At 33.8% G+C, this 24,865-nt stretch overlaps 2 protein-coding genes across 11 annotated transcripts; both read left to right on the forward strand.

The window, feature by feature from the left end:
- Window positions 1–8: 8 nt before the first annotated feature.
- Window positions 9–3,856, forward strand: anapc10 (anaphase promoting complex subunit 10). 3 transcript variants are annotated; one of them, NM_001267696.1, is given in 6 exon segments: window positions 9–156; window positions 734–739; window positions 777–911; window positions 1,733–1,823; window positions 2,753–2,873; window positions 3,536–3,856. In NM_001267696.1, coding segments are annotated over 4 exon segments (558 nt in total). In that variant the 5' UTR covers window positions 9–156; window positions 734–739; window positions 777–796; the 3' UTR covers window positions 3,767–3,856.
- Window positions 3,857–5,935: 2,079 nt separating this feature from the next.
- LOC101884517 (uncharacterized) lies at window positions 5,936–24,865 on the forward strand. 8 transcript variants are annotated; one of them, XR_012398821.1, is made up of 9 exons: window positions 5,936–6,044; window positions 8,212–8,544; window positions 15,214–15,234; window positions 16,808–16,887; window positions 17,609–17,711; window positions 18,792–18,899; window positions 20,667–20,843; window positions 21,379–22,249; window positions 22,576–22,998. XR_012398821.1 is itself a non-coding variant. In XM_073939437.1 (9 exons), the coding sequence occupies exons 1-8, from the start codon at window positions 6,011–6,013 to the stop codon at window positions 21,441–21,443; spliced, it is 921 nt and encodes a 306-aa protein (XP_073795538.1). In that variant the 5' UTR covers window positions 5,936–6,010; the 3' UTR covers window position 21,444; window positions 24,808–24,865. The 8 variants fall into 8 exon arrangements, 3 of the variants coding, with proteins under 3 accessions (XP_073795538.1, XP_073795537.1, XP_009295414.2); XR_012398819.1 differs by having other exon boundaries at window positions 21,379–22,318; window positions 22,528–22,810; XR_012398818.1 differs by having other exon boundaries at window positions 21,379–22,301; window positions 22,528–22,810.

The raw sequence follows: 24,865 nt of genomic DNA on the forward strand, positions 1-24,865 counted from the left end.
CCTCTGACGTGATCAAAACGCGCCAGTCCCGGGCAAATGCAAACTGCAGTGTTTACGGTTTTTTATGCCCATTTTAAATGAAAATTACTGCAAAAGTACGCTAGCTGTGGAAACAAACGTAAAGAGAGCAAGTTGACGGAGTGTTTCCGAGTGTCGGTGAGTAAATATGGCTTTGTTTTGCTGTAAACAATCGAGGTAACGTTATACGGACATTTGATTAAACTGCCCTGCGCTTTTATACGATTAAACATTCTAGCCTTTGTTTTAATTTTCCTTTAAATGTATCTGTGTCATATAAAATGTATATTATATGCCATACATTTTGTATATTCTTAGCCTTGTTTAGATTACAATCATGTTTTATAGTACAATATAATTATACAAGTCAAAATGTTCAATCTCAGTGTTCATATATTTACACGAGTGCATATTAAATTCAAGGAATCAACAAAAACTAAACTACAAACATGTGTAATGGTCTGTAATTAAATTTTACTTTATGTCTGAACGAACATACAACACAAAGTTAAAACTATATTTGTTTAGGATATTATATGACCGTTTTAAAGAAAAATGCTGCACACTTGATTAAACTGCCTTGTGCTTGAATAAAGTTCAAGGAAAGTAAAGTACTGCAAATGTGCATTAGCTGTGGAAACAAAAGTGAAGAGACAAAGTTGACTGCGTGTTTGAATGATGTATATAAATATATAAACTTATAAACTTCTCTCAGTTTTACATGTGTTGATTCCTCGCATTATTTTCAGTGAATTTCAATTTTCCCTCTTCAGAAGCGATGGGAACCGCCACTAAAACACCTCCAGGAGCAGATCCTAAACAGCTGGAGCGCACAGGAACGGTCCGAGAGATCGGGTCACAAGCTGTTTGGTCACTGTCCTCTTGTAAACCAGGTGTGTGTGTAAGTGTGTGTAAGTGTATGTTTATTCAATGCATATTTTTGTCCGTCTGTTTGCTTAGATATATTCATAAATATTTATATACAGTTGAAGTCAGAATTATTAGCTCTCTTTGAATTTTTATTTCTTTTTTAAATATTTCCCAAATGATGTTTGACAGAGCAAGGAAGTTTTCACAGTATGTCTGATAATATTTTTTCCTTCTGTTGAAAGTCTTAATTGTTTGATTTTAGCTAGAATAAAAGCAGTTAATATTTTTTTATAAACCATTTTAAGGTCAATATTATTAGCCCCTTTAAGCGAAAATTTTTTTCGATAGTCTACAGAACAAACCATCATTATACAATAACTTGCCTAATTACCCTAAACTGCCTAGTTACCCTAATTAACCTAGTTAAGCCTTTAAATGTCACTTTAAGCTGTATAGAAGTGTCTTGAAGAATATCTAATCTAATATTATGTACTGTCATCATGGCAAAGATAAAATAAACCAGATATTAGAGATGAGTTATTAAAACTATTATGATGAGAAATGTGTTGAAAAAAATCTCTCCGTTAAACAGAAATTGGGGCAAAAATTAAACAGCGGGGCTAATAATTCAGGGGGGCTAATAATATATATTTTTATGTATAATATATATGTGTATACATGTATATGTCGTGTATGGTGTGTATATTATGTGTATGACTTCACTGTGGACGGCAAAGTAAGAATTTAATTGTACAAGGAAACGTGTTTCCTTAATGTGCACATGACAATGAACAAATTGAATTGAATTGAATTGTTGATTGCATCATTGTGTTTGTGTGTGAAGGGTTTGGAGTGGACCAGCTGAGGGATGATAATCTGGAGACGTACTGGCAGTCTGACGGCTCTCAGCCTCATCTAGTGAACATTCAGTTCAGGTAAAGCCGGAGAGACGCAAAATCACTGTTGCCAACTAATTTTCTGAGAAAGTAGCTAAAGGCTGGAAAATGTGTTGCGAATTATTTTTTTTCACTGTTCAATCAATGTTCAGTATTGCTAAAATATTGTTGCCAGGGTAGTATGAAAAGTTGCTCGATCTTCCTTTCTGTCTTTCTTTCTTTCTTTCTTTCTTTCTTTCTTTCTTTCTTTCTTTCTTTCTTTCTTTCTTTCCTTCCTTCCTTTCTGTCTTTCTTTCTTTCTTTCTTTCTTTTTTCTTTCTTCCTTTCTGTCTTTCTTTCTTTCCTTCCTTCCTTTCTTTCTTTCTTTTTTTCTTTCTTTCTTTCTTTCTTTCTTTCTTTCTTTCTTTCTTTCTTTCTTTCTTTCTTTCTTTCTTTCTTTCTTTCTTTCCTTCCTTCCTTCCTTCCTTTCTGTCTTTCTTTCTTTCTTTCTTTCTTTCTTTCTTTCTTTCTTTCTTTCTTTAGTAGTAAAGTACAATAGTAGTTGGATTTAGATATTGTGTAGCATTAGAGATGTAAAATAAGATCATACTTTATGATGTGTTAATAAAGGGTTAATATCTTAATAATAGGCAGGTAATACACCATTAATAAATAGTAATAATACCTACTTAAACTTTTACCAATGTACGTAGAAAGTAAATAGAAAAACATTCATAACACGAAAAATAAACATAGGAGGAAAATAAATAAATAAAATAAGATGACATATAACTACAACAAAGTATAGGTATATAATAAAAATATCAATAGATATCCCTTTAAAGCCAATCATGTCCTGTGATATTTAGTGACATTCTATTTATTTTATTTATTTATTTAAGCACATTGATATTTATATTATGCTAAATGATGTAGGTTGTGTTTGAACTGGTTGACTGTGAATGTGTCGTCTCTGTTGCGTCCGACAGGAGGAAGACCACTGTGAAGATGCTTTGTATTTATGCTGATTACAAATCAGATGAAAGTTACACGCCCAGCAGGATCTCGGTGCGCGTCGGAAACAACTTCCACAACCTGCAGGAGATCCGGGTAAGAGAGAGACTGATCACTGACTGAGCAACACCGAAATAATTAATGAATGTTACCCAGTTATTGATCTGAACTGAATCAACACTGCAACAATGGCACTATTGTGTAGTTTAGGGGTTTTAACTTTTCAGCCCATGACCCCTAAAATGACAATGCCAAAGACTCAAGACCTACTCTATCCTCATAGGGTGGTTATAAATTGAGCTGAATGATCAATTGTCATGTCATCGAATTATGTGAGGAAATGATGTGTACATCTGTGCTTCATCTGAAACTCCACATTTATAATCCTCTTAGCTGCTGACATCATCTTCAGCAGCTCAAACACTCTAATGGTTAATGGACAGACGGCTGCTTCTCACTCAGGGCTGCTGTTTATGCTAATGAGGGAGAGATGGGCATTAGTGGGCGGGGCTTTCCCCCTCTGATGACATGTACAAAGGGAGACTGTCAATCAAAGTGTTTCTGCAAACTGTTTTCATCAAGTCTGATTAAAGAAGAACGAATAAATGTTTACCATTAGAGGATGGATATATTCACACACTGATACACAACTGTGTTTAAACTCCTTATAAAAGTCATTTTTGCATAATAGCTCCTTTTTATTTAAAGAAATCCATTTTGTGGCTTTAAGTGATCAGATGTGTTGTGTGTTGGAGCAGCAGCTAGAGATGGTGGAGCCGAGCGGCTGGATCCACATCCCTCTGCTAGACCTGGTCAACAATCCCATCAGGACCTTCATGATCCAGATCGCGGTGCTGGCAAACCATCAGAACGGACGGGACACACACATGCGGCAGATTAAAGTCTACACGCCCGTGGAGGAGAGCTCCATTGGCAAATACCCACGATGCACCACTGTAGACTTCATGATGTACCGCACCATCAGATGACAGCAGTAATGTGTTTGTGAAGAGAATCGTTCGAAAAGTACATGCACAAATCTACAGGAAATAAATGTGTTTTTTTTAATGACAAAAAAAGTTTTCTGTCTTTTGATGGTGCCTCACAGCAAGAAGTTTGGTTTGAGTCCCAGCATGGCCAGTTGGCATTTCTGTGTGGAGTTTGTATGTTCTCCCTGTGTTGGTGTGAGTTTCCTCCGGGTGCTCCGTTTCCCCCAAAGTCCAAACACATGCGCTATCATTACAACAGATTAACTCACTTTAATAAAGTCAACTAATCGCTTTTAAAGCAACCGGTTATCACTTTATTAAAGTCAACTAATCACTTTTAAAGCAACAGGTTTACTCACTTTATTAAAGTAAAGTCAACTAATCGCTTTAAAAGCAACAGATTTACTCACGTTAAGTCAACTAATGGCTTTTAAAGCAACAGGTTTACTCACTTTATTAAAGTAAAGTCAACTAACCGCTTTAAAAGCAACAGATTTACTCACGTTAAGTCAACTAATCGCTTTTAAAGCAACAGGTTTACTCGCTTTATTAAAGTAAAGTAAACTAATCGCTTTAAAAGCAACAGATTTACTCACGTTAAGTCAACTAATCGCTTTTAAAGCAACAGGTTTACTCGCTTTATTAAAGTAAAGTAAACTAATCGCTTTAAAAGCAACAGGTTTACTCACTTTATTTAAGTCAACTAATCGCTTTTAAAGCAACAGATTTACTCACTAAGTCAACTAATCGCTTTTAAAGCAACAGGTTTACTCACTTAATTAAAGTAAAGTCAACTAACTGCTTTAAAAGCAACAGGTTTACTCACTTTATTAAAGTAAAGTCAACTAATCGCTTTTAAAGCAACAGGTTTACTCACTTTATTAAAGTAAAGTCAACTAATCGCTTTAAAAGCAACAGATTTACTCACGTTAAGTCAACTAATCGCTTTTAAAGCAACAGGTTTACTCGCTTTATTAAAGTAAAGTAAACTAATCGCTTTAAAAGCAACAGGTTTACTCACTTTATTTAAGTCAACTAATCGCTTTTAAAGCAACAGATTTACTCACTAAGTCAACTAATCGCTTTTAAAGCAACAGGTTTACTCACTTAATTAAAGTAAAGTCAACTAACTGTTTTAAAAGCAACAGGTTTACTCACTTTATTAAAGTAAAGTCAACTAATCGCTTTTAAAGCAACCGGTTACTCACTTTATTAAAGTAAAGTCAACTAACCGCTTTAAAAGCAACAGGTTTACTCACTTTAAGTCAACTAATGGCTTTTAAAGCAACCGGTTACTCACTTTATTAAAGTAAAGTCAACTAATCGCTTTCAAAGCAACATGTTTACTCACTTTATTTAAGTCAACTAATCGCTTTTAAAACAGATTTACTCACTTTATTAAAGTAAAGTCAACTAATCACTTTTAAAGCAACAGGTTTACTCACTTTATTAAAGTAAAGTCAACTAATCGCTTTTAAAGCAACATGTTTACTCACTTTATTAAAGTAAAGTCAACTAATCACTTTTAAAACAGATTTACTCACTTTATTAAAGTAAAGTCAACTAATCGCTTTTAAAGCAACAGGTTTACTCACTTTATTAAAGTAAAGTCAACTAATCACTTTTAAAGCAACAGGTTTACTCACTTTTTAATTAAAGGAACTAATTGCATTTTATACTGTATGTAATTGCAATCTTTGCTCAGACTTATCCACCAGGAGATGCTATTCAGTAAAAAAAAAAGATTGTGACTGATAAAAAGACACTATCGTAGCCATTTTTTAAAATTCAAACATGGATTTCACTCATTTCAGTTAAAACAGTTAATTAATATTAATGTAATACATTTATTATATGAGTTTAAATCTGCTCATACAACTATATTTGCTTTGCACTATATTTAAATGCACAATAAACCTGCACACTCTTCAACGCAACCCCTAATAACCCCAATTTAAAGAAGCATCAGTTATCAGCTTTTCCAGTTATTAACAATGCACCAAAGTGTTTGTGATTTTAAAAATCACCATCTGATGTCACAGCTTGTATTTAGCGCTCAATCTTTCTTATACTTCCTCTGAGCGGTTAGGAAAGGTGCATGTTTGCATGTGTCTCTGTTCTGCATCCTGTTTAGGCCTCTAGCTCGCTGTGGTTTTGCATGATGAAGAAGTGTCAGAGAACAGAAAAACACTCTTTAGGTGGAGCTGGACTGTTACTGTCGCCCTGACACGAGCAGAAGGAAAGATGCGCACACACACTCTACTTTTACACACTTTTGGTGAGTATTTTTTATTATATTTAGTTTTTAAGGAAGGCCAGGTGAAGTTAAGGAGATGTTTTATAGATACCCAAGTATTTTCTTAGCACTTCGTTGAACATGTACACATGGACATCACCTATATACTTTAGAACTGCAGGTTTAATGTTTATATATAATAACCTTAACTGTTAAAAGCTGTTAGTTAGTTAATTAGTTATTTAATTCAATTTGTGTTTATTTTTATACATCTTTTTACTATATTATTGTTTCAAAGCAGCTTTATAAAAGGTGCACATTACTGCATTACAATCAACAACAGACAATTTAAGATTATTAGTTACTATAACTATTACTAATAACTTTAACTAATTAACAAGTAATTAAAAGCTTTTAACATTTAAAGTTTTTAAATATGAACATAGTTAACCCGCAGTTATATAGTATATAGATGATGTCCATGCGCACACGTTTAAAGAAGTGTATATATGGATAATATGGATATACATGGTTTTTCCTAGTAAATCTAATATATAATACCTAGTTTATATTAAAGTTAAATAAATATATGTAACTTCAATATAAAGTTATGGTCACTAATAATCATATTAGTAATAATAATAAATGTGCACCTTTTGTAAAGCTTCTCTGAAACTATAATTATTGTGAAATAAAAAATAAAAAACACATTGATTTATAACTATTTAACTATTTATTCTTATCTATATATTTAGTTTTAATGTTTATATCTGTGTTGAATAATTTAAAGTGAAAATGTGCACTTATTGACTGAACTTTCCAAAAAAAAAAATAAATATATATATATATATATATATATATATATATATATATATATATATATATATATATATATATATATATATATATATATATATATATAAAGTATTTTCATGTGGAAGCTTTAGAAAAAAAAAATAAGAGACCAATATGTCTGGATGTACTGGATTTATCATATTCTTAAAAATGCTAAGTTGTTGTAACCCAATGCTTGGTCAAATATTAACACACCCAAAAGTTTACATTTAAATTTTAAATTTGTCATCAAGTGTCATTTAATTTAATGTAAAAACATTTTGTCGATATTTGACACAATGTTGAGTTAAAATGACCCAGCATGTTTTTAAAGTGTACTTGTGTTTGCATGTTGTTTAAAGTGTACATGTTTGCATTAAATATAAATATTTTTTTATTCTATAAATGTTCCCATTTTAGTTAGAAAAGGTGAGTTGGTCAATATAACAATCGTTTTTTTTTTGTTTTTTTTTTTTAAATATTTAGTTTATTTATTACTTTATTGAAAATTACTAAAAGATCTTCCTGGAGAAGCTTTGGGAAAAAAGAGAGAGAAGATTTTGTGAATGTACTACAAAAAATGCTGGTTTGTCGTAACCCAATGCTGGGTCAAAATTAACAAACACAACCATTGTGTCAAAAATTGTCATGTATATTTATTAAAAAAAATTAACCCAACATTGAGTTAGTCTATATTTGACTCAACATTGGGTTAATATAGCTCAACATCTTTTTTATTTTTGTGTAAATATATAAATATTACTAATATTTGGTTTTTATTACAAAATTGGTATTTTGTTTTATAATGAATATTAGATTGTGTGTGTGTGTGTGTGTGTGTGTGTGTGTGTGTGTGTGTGTGTGTGTGTGTGTGTGTGTGTGTGTGTGTGTGTGTGTGTGTGTGTGTGTGTGTGTGTGTGTGTGTGAGTGTTAAATGCAATAAAAACATAATATTATGCTCTGAAGGGCTACATTTTATTTAACATTCTGAAGAAATGTCGGTAGTAGTTTATAGAAAAAGACTGTTTTACTCAAACAGATAAATTGTAAATTCAGATAATTATTTTTAAATAATACCTTTATATATAATATTGCATATAATTATTTATTATATTATGATTTATGTATATTTTTGTAATTATATAATTTATTTATTGTATTACTAATCACTTGTTATTTTGCTTTATATGCTCTCATTGTAGTGGTATTATTTTTACAGTTGTGGTACACTTGATATGTGTGTAAATGTGTTGCCAACACCTGTACAAACTAAAGAATGAATAAAACACACATTTTTAGGCTTTTAAGCAGCTTAAAGTGTTTTAGAAAACATTGTTATGGTGTTGATCTTTTGTCCTCTTTGATTCTGTTTCAGCTCTTCTTCTGTTGTGTGATTATGGGCTGTTCTCCACACTATCGCCATCGCGGCCTCCTTCTGAGAGGAGCTTTACTGAAACAATGAACATTTCCACTATAAACATCACAACAGCAGATTCAACAAATCTAATCAACCAAACAAATGTCCAAACTACTGATGACCTTGAGTCGAGTGGTTTAAATGGGTCTTTAACATCCGAAGACTTTGACGACACAGATCCAACTGATTTATCTGAAGAATCTGAACACACCACTGAATCGATTTCGTCGACATCTCGTCCACTGAGCACCACCCGCATCGCTGCTCCAAAAAATTCATCTCTAGAAAAAGGTTGGAAGAAACATCATGAGATTTAAAGCTTTAAAGGATTTAGAGAGATAGTGATTTGTTTAGAACACTGTAATGAAATATCCTTAAAATTAACGCTTTGAAACACCTTGAACTAGGTTGGCTGGTTTAAGCTAGTCAACCAGCCTGGTTTTAAAGAACTTTTGGCCATTTCCATGCTAGTTTCAGCCATTTTAAGCCATTTTAAGCCATTTTGAAGCTGATCAGGCTGGGAAATGACCAGTTTAAAAAAGCTTGACCAGCCAAAACAAGCTATGTCCATCTTAAACCAGGCTGGTCCAGCTGGTTTTAGCTGGTCATCTCCCAGCTTGACCAGCTAAGACCAGGCTGGAAATGGCCAAAACCCCTCTAACACCAGGCTGGTCAACCAGCTTAAACCAGCCAACCACTTTAGGTTACTTTTTCTCAGCACGGTTGTATTTTGACTTTGACAAACAAATTGACTTTTATTGACATTTTCTATTAGTTTGAAGTTTGGATTGATTATTTATAATAGTTCTGTTATTTTGCGAACATTTCTACACTATAAAACCCAATAGGTTAAGGTAACTCAAACCATTTGAGGAAAGTAATTGCAACAAACCTTTTAAGTTCAAAAACTTATCCTAATGAGTGCTGTGAACTTGATCCATTTGAGTAAATGAAGCAATTCTTGCTTCAATATGAGTAAAAACCCAATGATAAAGAGAACTCAAACCAGCTGTAAAACACAATAAGTTAAGGCAACTCAAACCATATGAGGAAACTGATTGCTACAAACCATTTGAGTTTAAAACAAATTTATATGAGTTCTGTGAACTTTAAGTTGAAGTAATGAGGTATTTAATTAACTTATTACCTTTAACACTGAGTTCAAAACTTTTCAAATGAGTAGAATTGACTTTCAGTAAATTTTGAGTTAACTACACTCATTTCACTCGATAAAGTTGACTGTTGACTGTATATATGTATATATATATACACACATATAATTATATATATATATATATATATATATATATATATATATATATATTTATATATATGTATGTATGTATGTATGTATGTATGTATGTATGTATGTATGTGTATATATATATATATATATATATATATATATATATATATATATATATATATATATATATATATATATAAAATTAAATCTTAACCATGATGACAGAACATAATATTTTGCAAGTTAAGACTTGCAAGACTGGAGTAGTGATACAAAAAATTCAGTTAAAGTAAATTACATTTAACAAAATATTAAAAAGGTAGCATATAAGACTTTTAATGCGGCACAATGGCTCAGTGGTTAGCATTGTCTCCTCACAGTAAGAAGCTCGCTGGTTTGAGTCTCGGCTGGGTCAGTTGGCATTTCTGTGTGGAGTTTGCATGTTCTCCCCGTGTTGGCGTGGGTTTCCTCCGGGTGCTCCGGTTTCCCCCACAGTCCAAACACATGCGCTCTAGGGGAATTGATGAACTAAGTTGGCCCTTGTGTATGAGTGTGTGTGTATGTGTGAATGAGTGTATACGGGTGTTTCCCAGTACTGGGTTGCAGCTGGAAGGGCATTCGCTGCGTAAAACATATGCTGGAATAGTTGGTGACTGAGGTGACCCCTGATAAATAAGTGACTAAGCTGAAGGAAAATGTTAAAAGGAGAATATGTACTTTAAATTGTAATACTAGTTCACAATATTACTGTTTTTACTGTATTTTGTGACCAAATAAATGCAGCCATGCTGTGAACATTCATTCATTTTCTTATCAGCTTAGTCCCTTTATAAATCCGGGGTCGCCACAGCGGAATGAACCACCAACTTATGCAGCACATGTTTTACGCAGCGGATGCCTTTCCAGCTGAAACCCATCTCTGGGAAATATCCACACACACATTCACACTCATACATTACGGACAATATAGCCCACCCAATTTACCTGTGGTGTGAACATGAAAGATTAAATAATTATTTTAATAGTTTAATCAGTGATGTACATAATAATGGTGTATTTGTCTTCGTTTATTTAATATTCATTCATTTTCTTGTCGGCTTGGTCCCTTTATTAATCAGGGGTCGCCACAGCGGAATGAACCGCCAACTTATCCAGCAAGTTTTTATGCAGCGGATGCCCTTCCAGCCGCAACCCATCTCTGGGAAACATCCACACACACATCCACACACACACACTTATACACTACGGTCAATTTAGCCTACCCAATTCACCTGTACCGCATGTCTTTGGACTGTGGGGGAAACCGGAGCACCCAGAGGAAACCCATGCGAACGCAGTACATGCAAACTCTACACAGAAACGCCAACTGAGCCGAGACTCGAACCAGCGACCTTCTTGCTGTGAGGCGACAGCACTACCTACTGCGCCACGGTGTCGCCTCTATTTTTTAATATAGTATTTTTTTAATTAACCCTTGTGTGCTGTTGGGTTGTTTTCATCCACTCTGGGGTAGGTTTGAGTCTTAATTTGGCCATAACTGTCTCTGTGTTTCAGGAAATTGGATTATTTTTTATCACAAATCTTATTTTGACACATATTTTGGGAAAAAAGCTTTGAAAACTACTACAATAACAAAAACAATACACTCTGGGCACAATCTTTGGTTATGTTGGTGCTGTTTTTGCAACATTGACTTCTATTATAATGGCATTTATCGATTGCAAAGCCATGACAGCATATAATCATGCATTATTGATTGTAACTGGTTTTCCCTTTTGGGAAGAGATAAAATCTGTCATTTTACTGTTGATCATCAGTTCCAGTGCAAAAAAAGCTTAGTTTCTGGCTTTTATATTGAGTTATAATGTGTGAGAAACCTTTGCACACTTACCTTGATATGTTTAAGGAAATCAAAACGCAACCCTCAGCTCTCAGAACACAGTAAGTGTATTTCTGCACACACACTGTAATCTGCTGTTTTACTCCACTGAACTCCATATAAAAGCCAGAAACATTTTACCACAGGCCTATGTAAAGGGTTAATGCTGACAACTGATGATCAACAGTTGACATATACGCATGATTATATGCTGTCATGGCTTTGCTATTAATAAATGTGATTATAATGGAAGTCAATGGGGCAAAAACAGCACCAACGTAACCAAAGGGGAGTCAATCTGAACAATGCACAAGGGTTAAGAAAGTCTGTTCAGCTGCAAAATGAACATCTCTCTGTGAAAGTAGCTTTACAACAAAGACGTTTCTGAGAAAACAACTGAGAGTGTGGAGTGTGTGAAGGGTTTCAGAGCTGCTCTGAGATCTGAGCGGTTATCATATGTGTGAGTGTGTGGGTGCGACTGCAACATGTTTGTGCTCTCTGAATGCAAACCTACCACAGCGGTAAAATCACTCTCTGCACGCTTATTCAATGCACTTTATTTAGACGAGCGGTCTTTGCAGTGAGGGCTGCACGATATTGGAAAAATCTAACATTGCGATATTTTTTATTTTGCGATATATATATTGCGATATGACTTCAACTTCACTCGATGTGTTGAATAAATATTTGGAAAGAATTTATAATTTTAGACCGAGTGAAATGATGCATAAAATATAAGAAACAATCTGCAATCATAGATTAATTCAATAAAGAAATATATACTAATTAAATAATCAGCACTTTATTGTTTTCAGAGGAGTCGAACTGTGTCCAGATATACAATAATTGAATAATCAAATGTGAAAATAATACTTCATAGTCTTCATTTTATAAACAATTCAACACACTGTAAAAAATAATTCCATAAAACTTACGGTAAAAAAACGGCAGCTGTGGTTCCCAGTACTTTACCGTTAAAAACACAGTAAACAAATCGAACCTGTTTGAATCAATTCGAACCGCCAAATTTTTTTAATTGAACCAATTTAAATAGAAGTATTTGAATCAAATTAGTTTAAATCAAACTGAACCTGCCAGATTTGAATCGAGCCACTTTGAATCAAACCTATTTGAATTGAATCAAAACTGTTTGAATCAAACCCAACCTGACAGATTTTAATTGAACTGATTTGAAGCAAACCTATTTGAATTGAATCAAACATGTTTTAGTTAAATTAAACCTGCCAGATGAACCTATATTTGAATTGAACCAAAGCTGTTTGAATCGAATCGAACCAGACAGATTTCAATTGAACTAATTTAAATCAAACCTATTTGAATTGAATCAAACCTGTTTGAATCAAATCAAACCTGCCAGATTTGAACTTAACCGATTTTAATCTAATATATTTAAATCAAATCAGAATTTAACCGATTTAAATTGAACCTATTTGAATCAAATTGGACCAGTTTGAATCAAATCAAACCTGCCAGATTTGAATTGAGCCGATTTGACTGGAATCAAAACTGTTTGAATCAAACCAAACCTGCCAAATTTTAATTGAACTGATTTGAATCAAACCTGTTTTAATCAAATTGAACCTGCCAGATGAGTCTATTTGAATCGAAGTTGTTTAAATCAAATCGAAACTGACGGATTTTAATTAAACCTATTTTAATCAACACTTTTTGAATTGAATCAAACCTGACAGATTTGAATTGAACCAATTTAAATTAAACCTGTTCAGATCTAATTGAACCTTTTTTAATGAAATTGAACCTGCCAGATGAACCAATTTAAATCAAACCTATTTGAACTGAATCAAACCTGTTTCTGGCTTTTATATTGCACGATATTGGAAAAATCTAACATTGCGATATTTTTTATTTTGCGATATATATTGCGATATGACTTCAACTTCACTCGATGTGTTGAATAAATATTTGGAAAGAATTTAAAATTTTAGACTGAGTGAAATGATGCATAAAATATAAGAAACAATCCACAATCATAGATTAATTCAATAAAGAAATATATACTAATTAAATAATCAGCACTTTATTGTTTTCAGAGGAGTCGAACTGTGTCCAGATATACAGTAATTGAATAATCAAATGTGAAAATAATACTTCATAGTCTTCATTTTATAAACAATTCAACGCACTAAAAAAATAAATCCATAAAAAATAAAAAAATAAATCCATAAAACTTACGGTAAAAAAACGGCAGCTGTGGTTGGCAGTACTTTACCGTTAAAAACACGGTACAAACCGTAAAAGTAATTTTTCATTTTTACGGTAAATTACCGTATTTTATTAATTTATAGAGGTAATATGTCTGTATTTTGAATGATCAACATCAACACATCTTTTGTTTCACAGTTAGACACGTTAGCACACCCACATGAAGGTGGTGATGAGGAAGTTATAAAATGAGCCAATGCTTATCACAATCAACTCTTCCCACAAGCAGAAAAGAATATCAGCTTATAGAAGGTGCTCAGTGTCCTTTACACAGCTACTAAACACCAGTATGGTAACACGCTTAAAATTAAAGTCATGAAATAAACATTGTTTATCAACATTAGATGTAATTTAAATCTCTAATGTACATTACTGATGGGGAAACAACTAAAAAGATCCATATTAATGTCAACCAAATGCATAAAAAGTCATGTGCCATGCAGGGAATTCAGGGAAAGTCAATTTACAGTTATTCGCAGTATATATTAAGGATACAAACCGTTAACCAGGTTACGGATTTGTACTGTAGCATTTGTACAGTTTTTTTACTGTTGAAATCACGGCCATTTTTTACAGTTAATTCATCATTATTCATTTGTCAAAGATAAAAACGGTACAATTTCTTAAGCCTGGATGCTTTTAACACCCTCACACAGTCACAGAACACTTGCAAAACGATCAGTTATAATCCAGACTCAATATTGCGTATACACACGATTGCGAATGATCACATTGCCATGTGAAACGATATATTGTGCAGCCCTAATTGCAGTCTCTGTCAAATAACCAGTGTTGGGTGATTTCAAAAAGGCAATTCAGTATTTATTACATCATCAAAGTTGTATTTTTAATATATATTTTAATTACCACACTGTAAAGTTCATTGTTTGTGTGGATTATTCTGAGTTTTTCAGCTAACTAAAGTGAAGTTTTTAAAGCTGAAGCTAATAAGTTCTAACTTAATTTCACTTTAGTTTACTGAAATGGTTAGTTAGATGAACTCTGTATCTCTGAATTTATACCATATTTTGTCTTTAGAAATTTTTTTTTATTTATTCTGCTAATTTCTTGTCATGAACTAATTTCTGAATCAATTCATTGTTTCTTAAATGCATTCAGTCGCAAAATATGTATAACAAAAATCTCTGAATTGATTTATGCAGAACTGTTGCATTTATTTACAGTATTTAAGAGTATTTAAGTCAAATACATGATAAATAAATAACGAAGTTACCTACAGATTAACAGTAATCTCTTACTTTACTTTTTCAGTTATTTAATTGCAGGAATTATACTGTAATAAATGCAGGGTTGCATGCAATTCATTCATGTTGTCCCAACTCAAATCAATTAAGTTCATTGGTTTTTACAAATTTAAGTGGGATGAACATAAAACAATTAAGTTGTCCCTAAAAACAAACTCAAGAGTTGTGTTGTTTCAGCTTGTTTTAAATATGTAGTCTGAACACTAGTAACTCCTTACACCCAACACTGTAAACGATGCTGTGATATTTGCATGCTCCAGATGAAGTAGTCATATGTTTGTCAGTGAATGTGAATTCTCTCTAACGTGATTGTTGTTGTGTTTCAGGCTCTGGAAATCTTGTAGTAGGTGAGCATGATTCTCGTCTGCTTTGCAGAAGATATATATATAAAATAAAAAAAACCTTTCTTCCTGTCCTGCTGTTTAACTCTGACACAAATGACTCACACTTGCTGTACACACTTTGTTTTTCATATCAAGATCACATTCTTGTGTGCTTAAATGATTTATATTCTAGGGATGTAACGATTCATGATTTTGATTTACGATTAATTTCTCTCACAATTGTTTTTTTTTTACCAAATGAGAAGACGTACAGTTACAGCAAATGGAAATGTGTCCTTTTATTAGGCTATATTGCTATATTACTTTTAAACTAAACTATAGTTTCCAAATCTGAAGCTAAAACAGGGCCGTCTGACTTTACTTTAGTGAAACTCTGGTCATAAAACACATGAAGGAAACATGCCAGACTTGAATTAAACTGATTTGAATCAAACCTGTTTGAATCTAATCAAACTTATTTGAATTGAATTGAACTTGTTTGAATCAAATCGAACCTGCCAGATTTGAACTTAACCAATTTGAATCAAACCTATTTGAATGGAATCAAACCTGTTTGAATCAAATCGAGCCTGTCATATTTGAACAGAACCAATTTGAATCAAACCTATTTAAATCAATCTGAATTCAACCAATTTTAACTGAACCTATTTAACACAAATCGAACCTGTTTGAATCAATTCAAACCGCCAAATTTTTTTTAATTGAACCAATTTAAATAGAAGTATTTGATTCAAATCAGTTTAAATCTAATTGAACCTGCCAGATTTGAATCGAGCCACTTTGAATCAAACCTATTTGAATTAAATTAAAACTGTTTGAATCATACCCAACCTTACAGATTTTAATTGAACTGATTTGAAGCAAACCTATTTGAATTGAATCAAACCTGTTTTAGTTAAATTAAACCTGCCAGATGAACCTATATTTGAATTGAACCAGAGCTGTTTGAATCGAATCGAACCTGACATATTTCATTTGAACCGACTTAAATCAAACCTATTTGAATTGAATCAAACCTGTTTGAATCAAATCAAACCTCCCAGATTTGAACTGAACCGATTTTAATCTAATCTATTTAAATCAAATCAGAAATGAACCGATTTGAATTGAACCTATTTGAATCAAATTGGACCATTTTGAATCAAACCAAACCTGCCAGATTTGAATTGAACTGATTTGAATCAAACCTATTTGAATTGAATTAAACCTGTTTTAATCAAATTGAACCTGCCAGATGAGTCTATTTGAATCGAAGTTGTTTAAATCAAATCGAAACTGACGGAATTTAATTAAACCTATTTTAATCAACACTTTTTGAATTGAATCAAACCTGACAGATTTGAATTGAACCAATTTAAATTAAACCTGTTCAGATCTAATTGAACCTTTTTCAATGAAATTGAACCTGCCAGATGAACCAATTTAAATCAAACCTATTTGAACTGAATCAAACCTGTTTGAATCAAATTAAACCTGTTAAAATCAACTTTGAAATGGCACATGGGTCATCGTTACATCCCTAATAATATTTGCAGTGTAACTGAAAATACGACAACAGATCTTGTGTTTTTGACAGGTATCATCATTTTGATCTTCATCCTGATCCTGATTGGCCTTCTACTTGGCGTGTTGTATTTTCTGAGAAAGAAAGGAAGGGTAAAGTCTAATTTAATTATGTTTTCTGCGTTTTTACCAAAATCATAGTGAGCTGCCTTAAGAAGTTTTTTCCATTTAAAATGATGACTAGAAGTGAGTGTGGGATCAACTTAAAGTGATCTTAAGTCATCTTATTATTTATCATCTTAAAGTCTGTGTGAAAAAAACTTACAATGTTTATTTTGCTTGTTTAGTTTGAACAATTAATCAGATAATCCACTAAAAAAAATGGTTGTTGATCTTCAATCTCCAGTTTGCTCATCTGCTTCTGTGTTTGGATTGGCTCCTTTTCTGATGATGTCAGTTTAACGCTTCAGACACAATATTCTAAGCCACGCCCCTCTTATTGTTAGTTTGCTATGAGGGAATGATGCAGAAAATAATCCCCATCCACTACTCAATATTCAGTTTCAGAAGGAAGTACATCAACAATCTGAAATAAGTCACAGCAACTTCCTTTTACATAAACGTTAACACTCTGAAATGGGCGTTTCTGTAGCTGCCAGTGATAAATGATAATAAAAAAAAGGTTATTGCAACTTTTTATTGTAAAATTTGGACTTTTTGACTTCCTAAGTCACCTTCTTTTTGTCATACCCATGTCATTATATAAATCTGTGTGCTTTATATGTCTTAAAAACACAGACAGACTAAAATGATCTACCATATTCTTACACGATATTAAATATAAATCTTTGTTTTTTGCCTGTTGTGACGATAGAGTTACTCATTTGATCTGACTCGAGTCGACGGACCTGCCAATGATTACGACACGCCGCTGAGGAGCGAACAACAGGGCATAAGCTACGAACAAACCAACAAAGGTAAGAACAACTCACAGACAAAAATAAGGCTGGGCGATCAACATTTTAATTGTTTTATATCCTGATATTGGGAGCCTATATATCACAATAAACACCATTTTCTGTAATTTCAGTCAATTAATATAGTTTGACCACATGAAGACAACTATTTCTTTTATATATTTTAAAGGGGACCTATTATGCCCCCTTTTACAAGATCTAAAACAAGTCTCTGATGTCTCTAGAGTGTTTATGTGAAGAGTTTCAGCTCAAAATACCACACAAATAATGTTTCATAACTCTCTGAAACTGACCCTTTTAGGCTTTGACACTACTTGTGGTATTTTGGTGACTGTCGCTTTAAATTCAAATGAGATTGTGCTCTTTTTAAAATAGGCGGAGCTACAAATTGCCTGTGTGTCAGCATAGTGGCAGATTCAAAAACAAAACGAATCTTCTACACTAAAGAAGGAGAAAAGGTCACTAGTGGGCGGGGCTTTCCCCCTCTGATGACACGTACAAAGGGAGAATGTCAATCAAAGAGTTTCTGTTTTTATGAAGTGTGGTTATAGAAAATAAATATAATACATTTTTACAAATAGAAGCTGGATATATTCACACACTGTTGCCACCCTGCTGTGTTTAACCCATTTTAAAAGTGATAATTAGTGATGATATTCTCCTTCCTGAACAGCGACAGGAGTCTCCATAGACTGTCTTTTTCTGAGACACTTCTGCACATATTTTCAGTTTTTCACACAGATAACGTTAGTGTTGTTTTAAATCTGCCACTATGCTGACACACAGCCATTCGAAGCTCCTCCTTCTTCTGAAAAAAGAGCACAATCTCATTTTAATTTAAAGCAACAGTCACACAATTAGGATCAAAGCCTGAAAGGATCAGTTTCAGAGAGTTATAAAACATTATTGTGTGAAACTTATTAACATTATTGTGAACACACACACACACACACACACACACACAGAAACTTATTTTACAACTTGTAAGTAGGGGCATAATAGGACTCCTTTTATCCAGAGGCAAGAATTAAAAACCAGCCTGTGAGGTCTGTTCATTTATACACATGTTTTTCTGCTCAGATCTGCCAGTGTGTTTGGACTATATTCAGGAGGAAAAGTCTGAGGAAAAGACGATGGCCAATGGATGTTCAGCTGAGAAAACTGAGCAAACACCTGCCAATGAAAACGGTCAGTTAGATCCCTGTAATTATTGAAGAACATTCATTCATTTTCCTTCGGCTTAGTTCATTATTTATCAGGGGTCACCACTGTGGAATGAACCGCCGACTATTTCAGCATAAGTTTAATGCAGCGGATGCCCATCCAGCGGCAACCCAGTCCTTAGAAACACCAATACACACTCATGCACACACACATGACGGCCAATATAGTTCATCAATTCGCCTATGTATGTACAGTGGGGGAAACCGGAGCACCCGGAGGAAACCCACGCCAACACAGGGAGAACATGCAAACTCCACACAGAAATGCCAACTCCCCCAGCCGAAACTCGAACCAGCGACCTTCTTGCTGTGAGGCAACAGTGCTGCCACTGAAGAACATAAATCTGATATATGCAGCAGCATTTTTCATTACAAGAGTGTCATTGCATCTATTCTGCAGATATACTTTAACATTACTACACGTGTTTGTATGTGCACTACTGCTGGTCAAATATTTGGGATCTGAAATATTTTTAAGATGCTGAAAATAAAGCTTTAAACACAGAAATAAATTACATTTCAAATTACGTTCAATTTTCCCAGTGATGGGTAGCAGCTGGAAGGGCATCCGCTACGTAAAGCATGTGCTGGAATAGTTGGCGGTTCATTCCGCTGTGGTGACCCCAGATTAATAAAGGGATAAAGCTGAAAATAAAATAAATGAATGAATGAATGAATGACATTCAATATGGATTTTAAATGATAATATTATTATTATTATTATTATTAATTATAATTTTTATTGACATTTATTGTAAATAATAATATTTTTTCAAAATTTTACAGTTTTTACTGTATTTTGAATTTAATAAATGTTTAAAGAGAAGAACACACTACTGTAAGAACTGTAAAAATGTGAAATACTTGTATCATTTTCATTTATCAATTAACATTTGTAGTTTTGATCAAATAAATTCACGCTTTGTGACCTCAAAAGTCTTTTTAAACCATCTTTATTACACATTATTTAGCAAACCTGGATTACCTTTTAAATTTTGCATAAGACGCTTAACAAGACACTTAACTTGAAGACAGTAACATCTACTTTGAGAATAACACCTAAATAGAAAAACAGTGAATTGGCAAAACAAAATATAGTGATTAATAATATGACATCATAATATTTATTTTACATTTTTTTCAAACATTTCCTAAATGATGTTTAACAGGGCAAAGAAATTTTCACAGTATGTCTGATAATAGTTTTTCTTCTGGAGAAAGTCTCATTTGTTTTATTTTGACAGGAATAATATTATTGATATTAATAATATTATATAATATTATTGACTAGAATAATATTATTATAGATATTATTAGCCCCTTTAAGTTTTTTTCTCTCGATAGTCTACAGAACAAACTATCTTAATACAATAACTTGCCTAATTACCCTAACCTGCCTAGTTAACCTAATTATGTCACTTTAAGCAGTATAGAAGTGTCTTGAAGAATATCTAGTCAAATATTATTTACTGATATAAACAAAATAAATCAGTTACTAGAAATGAGTTATGAAAACTATTATGATTATAAATGTGTTGAGGAAATCTGCTCTGCTTTAAACAGAAATTGGGGGAAAAAATAAACAGGGGGCGAATAATTCTGACTTCAACTGTAAATATGCATAAAAACCATACAGATTCTGATCTTTATCCATTAGTTAATAAATATGTTTAATAATAGTTTTCCATTTTAATGATCATATATGATTAATGATTTTTATATGACTCTAAAGGAGACTCGAATGTTCCAGAGGAAAACAGTTTCTGCTCGAGCTCAGTCAGCTCGACTCCGCCTTTGAAGAAAGTGGAGTTTAACCTGGACCTGGATCTGATTGGAGGAGAATCAGACTTTAGTAATCCAGCCGCATCTGAAGCTGACAACGCAGAGCAGAATGAAAACAACAATGCTGGTCAGTCTATAATTAACCCTTGTGTGCTGTTGGGGATGTTTTCATCCACTCTGGGGGATTTTTGAGGTTTACTTTCTCTGTGTTTAGGCAAATGGGATGATTTGTGGTGATTAACTTTATTTTGACACATATTTGGGGAAAATGCTTTGATTTTTTTAAACAAAAAATTCAACAATACAATCTGGGTATAATCTTTGGTTATGTTGATGGCTGTTTTTGCCCTATTGACTTCCATTATAATATTTTTTGATTGCAAAGGCATGACAGCATATAATCATGCATTCTTGATTGTTGCATGACTTTGCAATAAAAAAAAGGTGATTATAATGGAGGTCATGTAGCAAAAACAGCAGCAACATAACGAAAGAGGAGTCAATTTCTTTAAATATATACAGTGAAAAATCTGTTAAACAGCACTAAGAAGATGTTTAAAAGAAGAATAACAATTTCACAGGATTGCTAATAATTTAGTCTTTAACTGTATGTAACAATGCATGTTTCCAGTATTAATGTCGGTGTATTTTCTGTATTGCAGCGCGAGGAACAGCAGAAGAGATCTTCACTGAAGTCAGCCTAGACGAGCCGACTCATTTTGTCTAATGTATTTATGCATCAGTGCTAATGTGCATTTGTACCCAGATTCAAACTATATCTGCTCCAAATTTTACAATTCGGGCTTTTGCAAAACATGAAGTCTTCCTGACTTTGGGGTTCGTTTCATTTACAGTCATGTGAAAAAGTTTTGGCACCCTATGCACATACAGTTATTATCTAAAGGGGAAATAAAACCTCAACTGAACAACATTTTATAGGATGAATATAAATAAGTCAGTGCTAATCAAACACCTTTCACTCTTCCAGAAAATCAGGACTTCAATCATTACTGACAAAAGTGCATCTACAGGGTCTGAATCCTCAGTTTGTCACCCTGCTGTTTCTGTCTTGGCCTTATTTTTGTTCAATAAATATTGAGACAGGCGACATGGTGGCTCAGCGGTCAGCACTGTTGCCTCACAGCAAAAAGGTCTTTAGTTCGAGTCCCAGATGGGTCAGTTGGCATTTCCGTGTGGAGTTTGCACATTCTCTCAGTGTTGCTGTGGATTTACTTCGGGTGCTCCAGTTTCCCCTATAGTCCAAACACATGTGCTATTGGTTGTAGTGTATGAGTAGTGTACGAGTGTCTATGTGTGTGTGAATGTTGGCATGTTCTCCCCATGTTGGCGTGGGTTTCCTCAGGATGCTCCAGTCCCCCCTCCCAGTCCAAACACATGGAGGAATTGAATAAACTAAATTGGCCGTAGTGTTTGTGTATGAATGGGAGTGTGTTTGGGTGTTTCCCAGTACTGGGTTGCAGAGATTTATTGTCATGATGTTTATCTTAGGTTTTATCTTATACATTTTATAAGGCCTAGGCTGGTTGGCTGGTTTTAGCTGGTCGATCAGGCTGGTTTTAGAGGGGTTTTGGCCACTTCCAGGCTGGTTTCCAGCCATTTCCAGCCTGGTCTTAGCTGGTCAGGCTGGGAGATGACCAGCTAAAACCTGCTTGACCAGCCTAGCTGGGAGTCCAGCCAAAACCAGCTATATCCAGCTTAAACCAGGCTGGTGAAGCTGGTTTTAGCTGGATTTGGCTGGTCATTTTCCAGCCTGACAAGCTAAGACCAGGCTGGAAATGGCTGGAAACCAGCCTGGAAATGGCCAAAACCCCTCTAAAATCAGCCTAGGCTGGTTTAAGCTGGATTTTTCAGCAGGGAATGACCATATAGATTTTTTTATGGCCTGGTACAAAATAAATGACTAAATCAACAGTGTGTCCAAACTTCATCACATGACTGTACTTCTAACAGAGATTTTAGACTGTACATAAAATAGCAGTAAATAATTGGTTGATGTTTGTGTTAAAATGTTAGTATGCCAATCCAGTGTAATATAATTTGTGGATATAATAAAGATTAAACCTTGTTAAATTCACTCAGTGTAACCTGTTGAACTTCCGTGTATGTGTTTTACTGATAGAACGCCAGTCCATTAACTGATAGAAAGTCCAGTATGTCCATATTTATAGAGTGTTTTCATGACGCATCATCAGTCGGCCATATTGGAGAGCAAAATGTAAACAATGCCACTAAACCAAATGAATCAGGCATATTTTGTTGATAACTAGTGCTGAAAGTGATCAGTTATTGTCATGTTTTGGGCTGCACTTATCAGTCTTAACATTTAAAATACATTTAGAGTACCACAAAGCAGTGTTTCCCAATCCTGTTCCCAGAGGCACACCAACAGTACATCCAGTATTCGGATGTGTCCCTTATCTGACCCATTAACTTCAGGTTTTGGAGTTTCTTCTTATGTTCAGATGAGTTGATTCAGGTGTGTTTGATTAGGGAATGCTTGAAAATGTGAATTGTTGGTGTGCCTTCAGGAACAGGGTTGGGAAACACTGCTATAGACTGCCAAAAGGTATAATAAATTAAGCAGAAGAAAGCAAAAACAACTGTACTAAACAGTAAATCTTGAATTTACTCTGTGTAAGCTATTGAACTGTTGTATATTTGTTTAACTGATAGAAAGCCAGTCCATTAAAGCCCAGTATGTCCATATACATGCCTATTTATATCTAGTATGTTTTCATGACACATTAGTCGGCCATATTGGAGAGCAAAATGTAAACAATGCCACTAAACCCAATAAAACTGGTATATTTAGCTGATTACTAGTGCTGAAATCATCATTTATTGTCATGTTTTGGGCTGCACTAATCAGTCTTACTGTTAAAAGTACATTTAGAGTACTATAGAGCAGTGTTTCCCAAACCTGTTCCCAAAGGCACACCAACAGTACATATTTTGGATTTCTCCCTTATCTGACCCAATAACTTCCCGTTTTAAAGTTTCTTCTTGTGTTTTGATGTGTTGATTTAGGTTTGATTCATTAGGACGAGGTTGAAAAAGTGTACTCTTGGTGTGCCTTCAGGAACAGGTTTGGGAAACACTACTGTAGACTGCCAAATGTTATAATAAAACAAGAAGTAAAATTTATTTGTAAGTGTTTTATTGATAGAAGGCCAGTCCATTGAAGTAAATTATGTCCATATACTTCACTATTTATATCAAGTATGTTTTCATGACACATTAGTCGGCCATATTGGAGAGCAAAATGTAAACAATGCCACTAAACCCAATAAAATGGCCATATTTAGCTGATTACTAGTGCTGAAATCATCATTTATTGTCATGTTTGGGCTGCACTAATCAGTCTTACCTTTAAAAATACATTTAGAGTACTATAGAGCAGTGTTTCCCAATCCTGTTCCCAAAGGCACACCAACAGTACATATTTTGGATGTGTCCCTTATCTGACCCATTAACTTCAGGTTTTGGAGTCTCTTCTTATGTTCAGATGAGTTGATTCAGGTGTGTTTGATTAGGGAAAGCTTGAAAATGTGAATTGTTGGTGTGCCTTCAGGGACAGGGTTGGGGAACACTGCTATAGACTGCCAAAAGGTATAATAAATTAAGCAGAAGAAAGCAAAAACAACTGTACTAAACAATAAATCTTGAATTTACTCTGTGTAAGCTATTGAACTGCTGTATATGTGTTTAACTGATAGAAAGCCAGTCCATTAAAGCCCAGTATGTCCATATACATGCCTATTTATATCAAGAATGTTTTCATGACACATTAGTCGGCCATATTGGAGAGCAAACTGTAAACAATGCCACTAAACCAAATAAAACTGGTATATTTAGCTGATTACTAGTGCTGAAATCATCATTTATTGTCATGTTTTGGGCTGCACTAATCAGTCTTACTATTAAAAATACATTTAGAGTACTATAGAGCAGTGTTTCCCAAACCTGTTCCCAAAGGCACACCAACAGTACATATTTTGGATTTCTCCCTTATCTGACCCAATAACTTCCCGTTTTAAAGTTTCTTCTTGTGTTTTGATGTGTTGATTTAGGTTTGATTCATTAGGACGAGGTTGAAAAAGTGTACTGTTGGTGTGCCTTCAGGAACAG

This window comes from Danio rerio, chromosome 23, assembly GCF_049306965.1.
Source record: "Danio rerio strain Tuebingen ecotype United States chromosome 23, GRCz12tu, whole genome shotgun sequence".
Taxonomy (NCBI): Eukaryota; Metazoa; Chordata; class Actinopteri; order Cypriniformes; family Danionidae; genus Danio; species Danio rerio.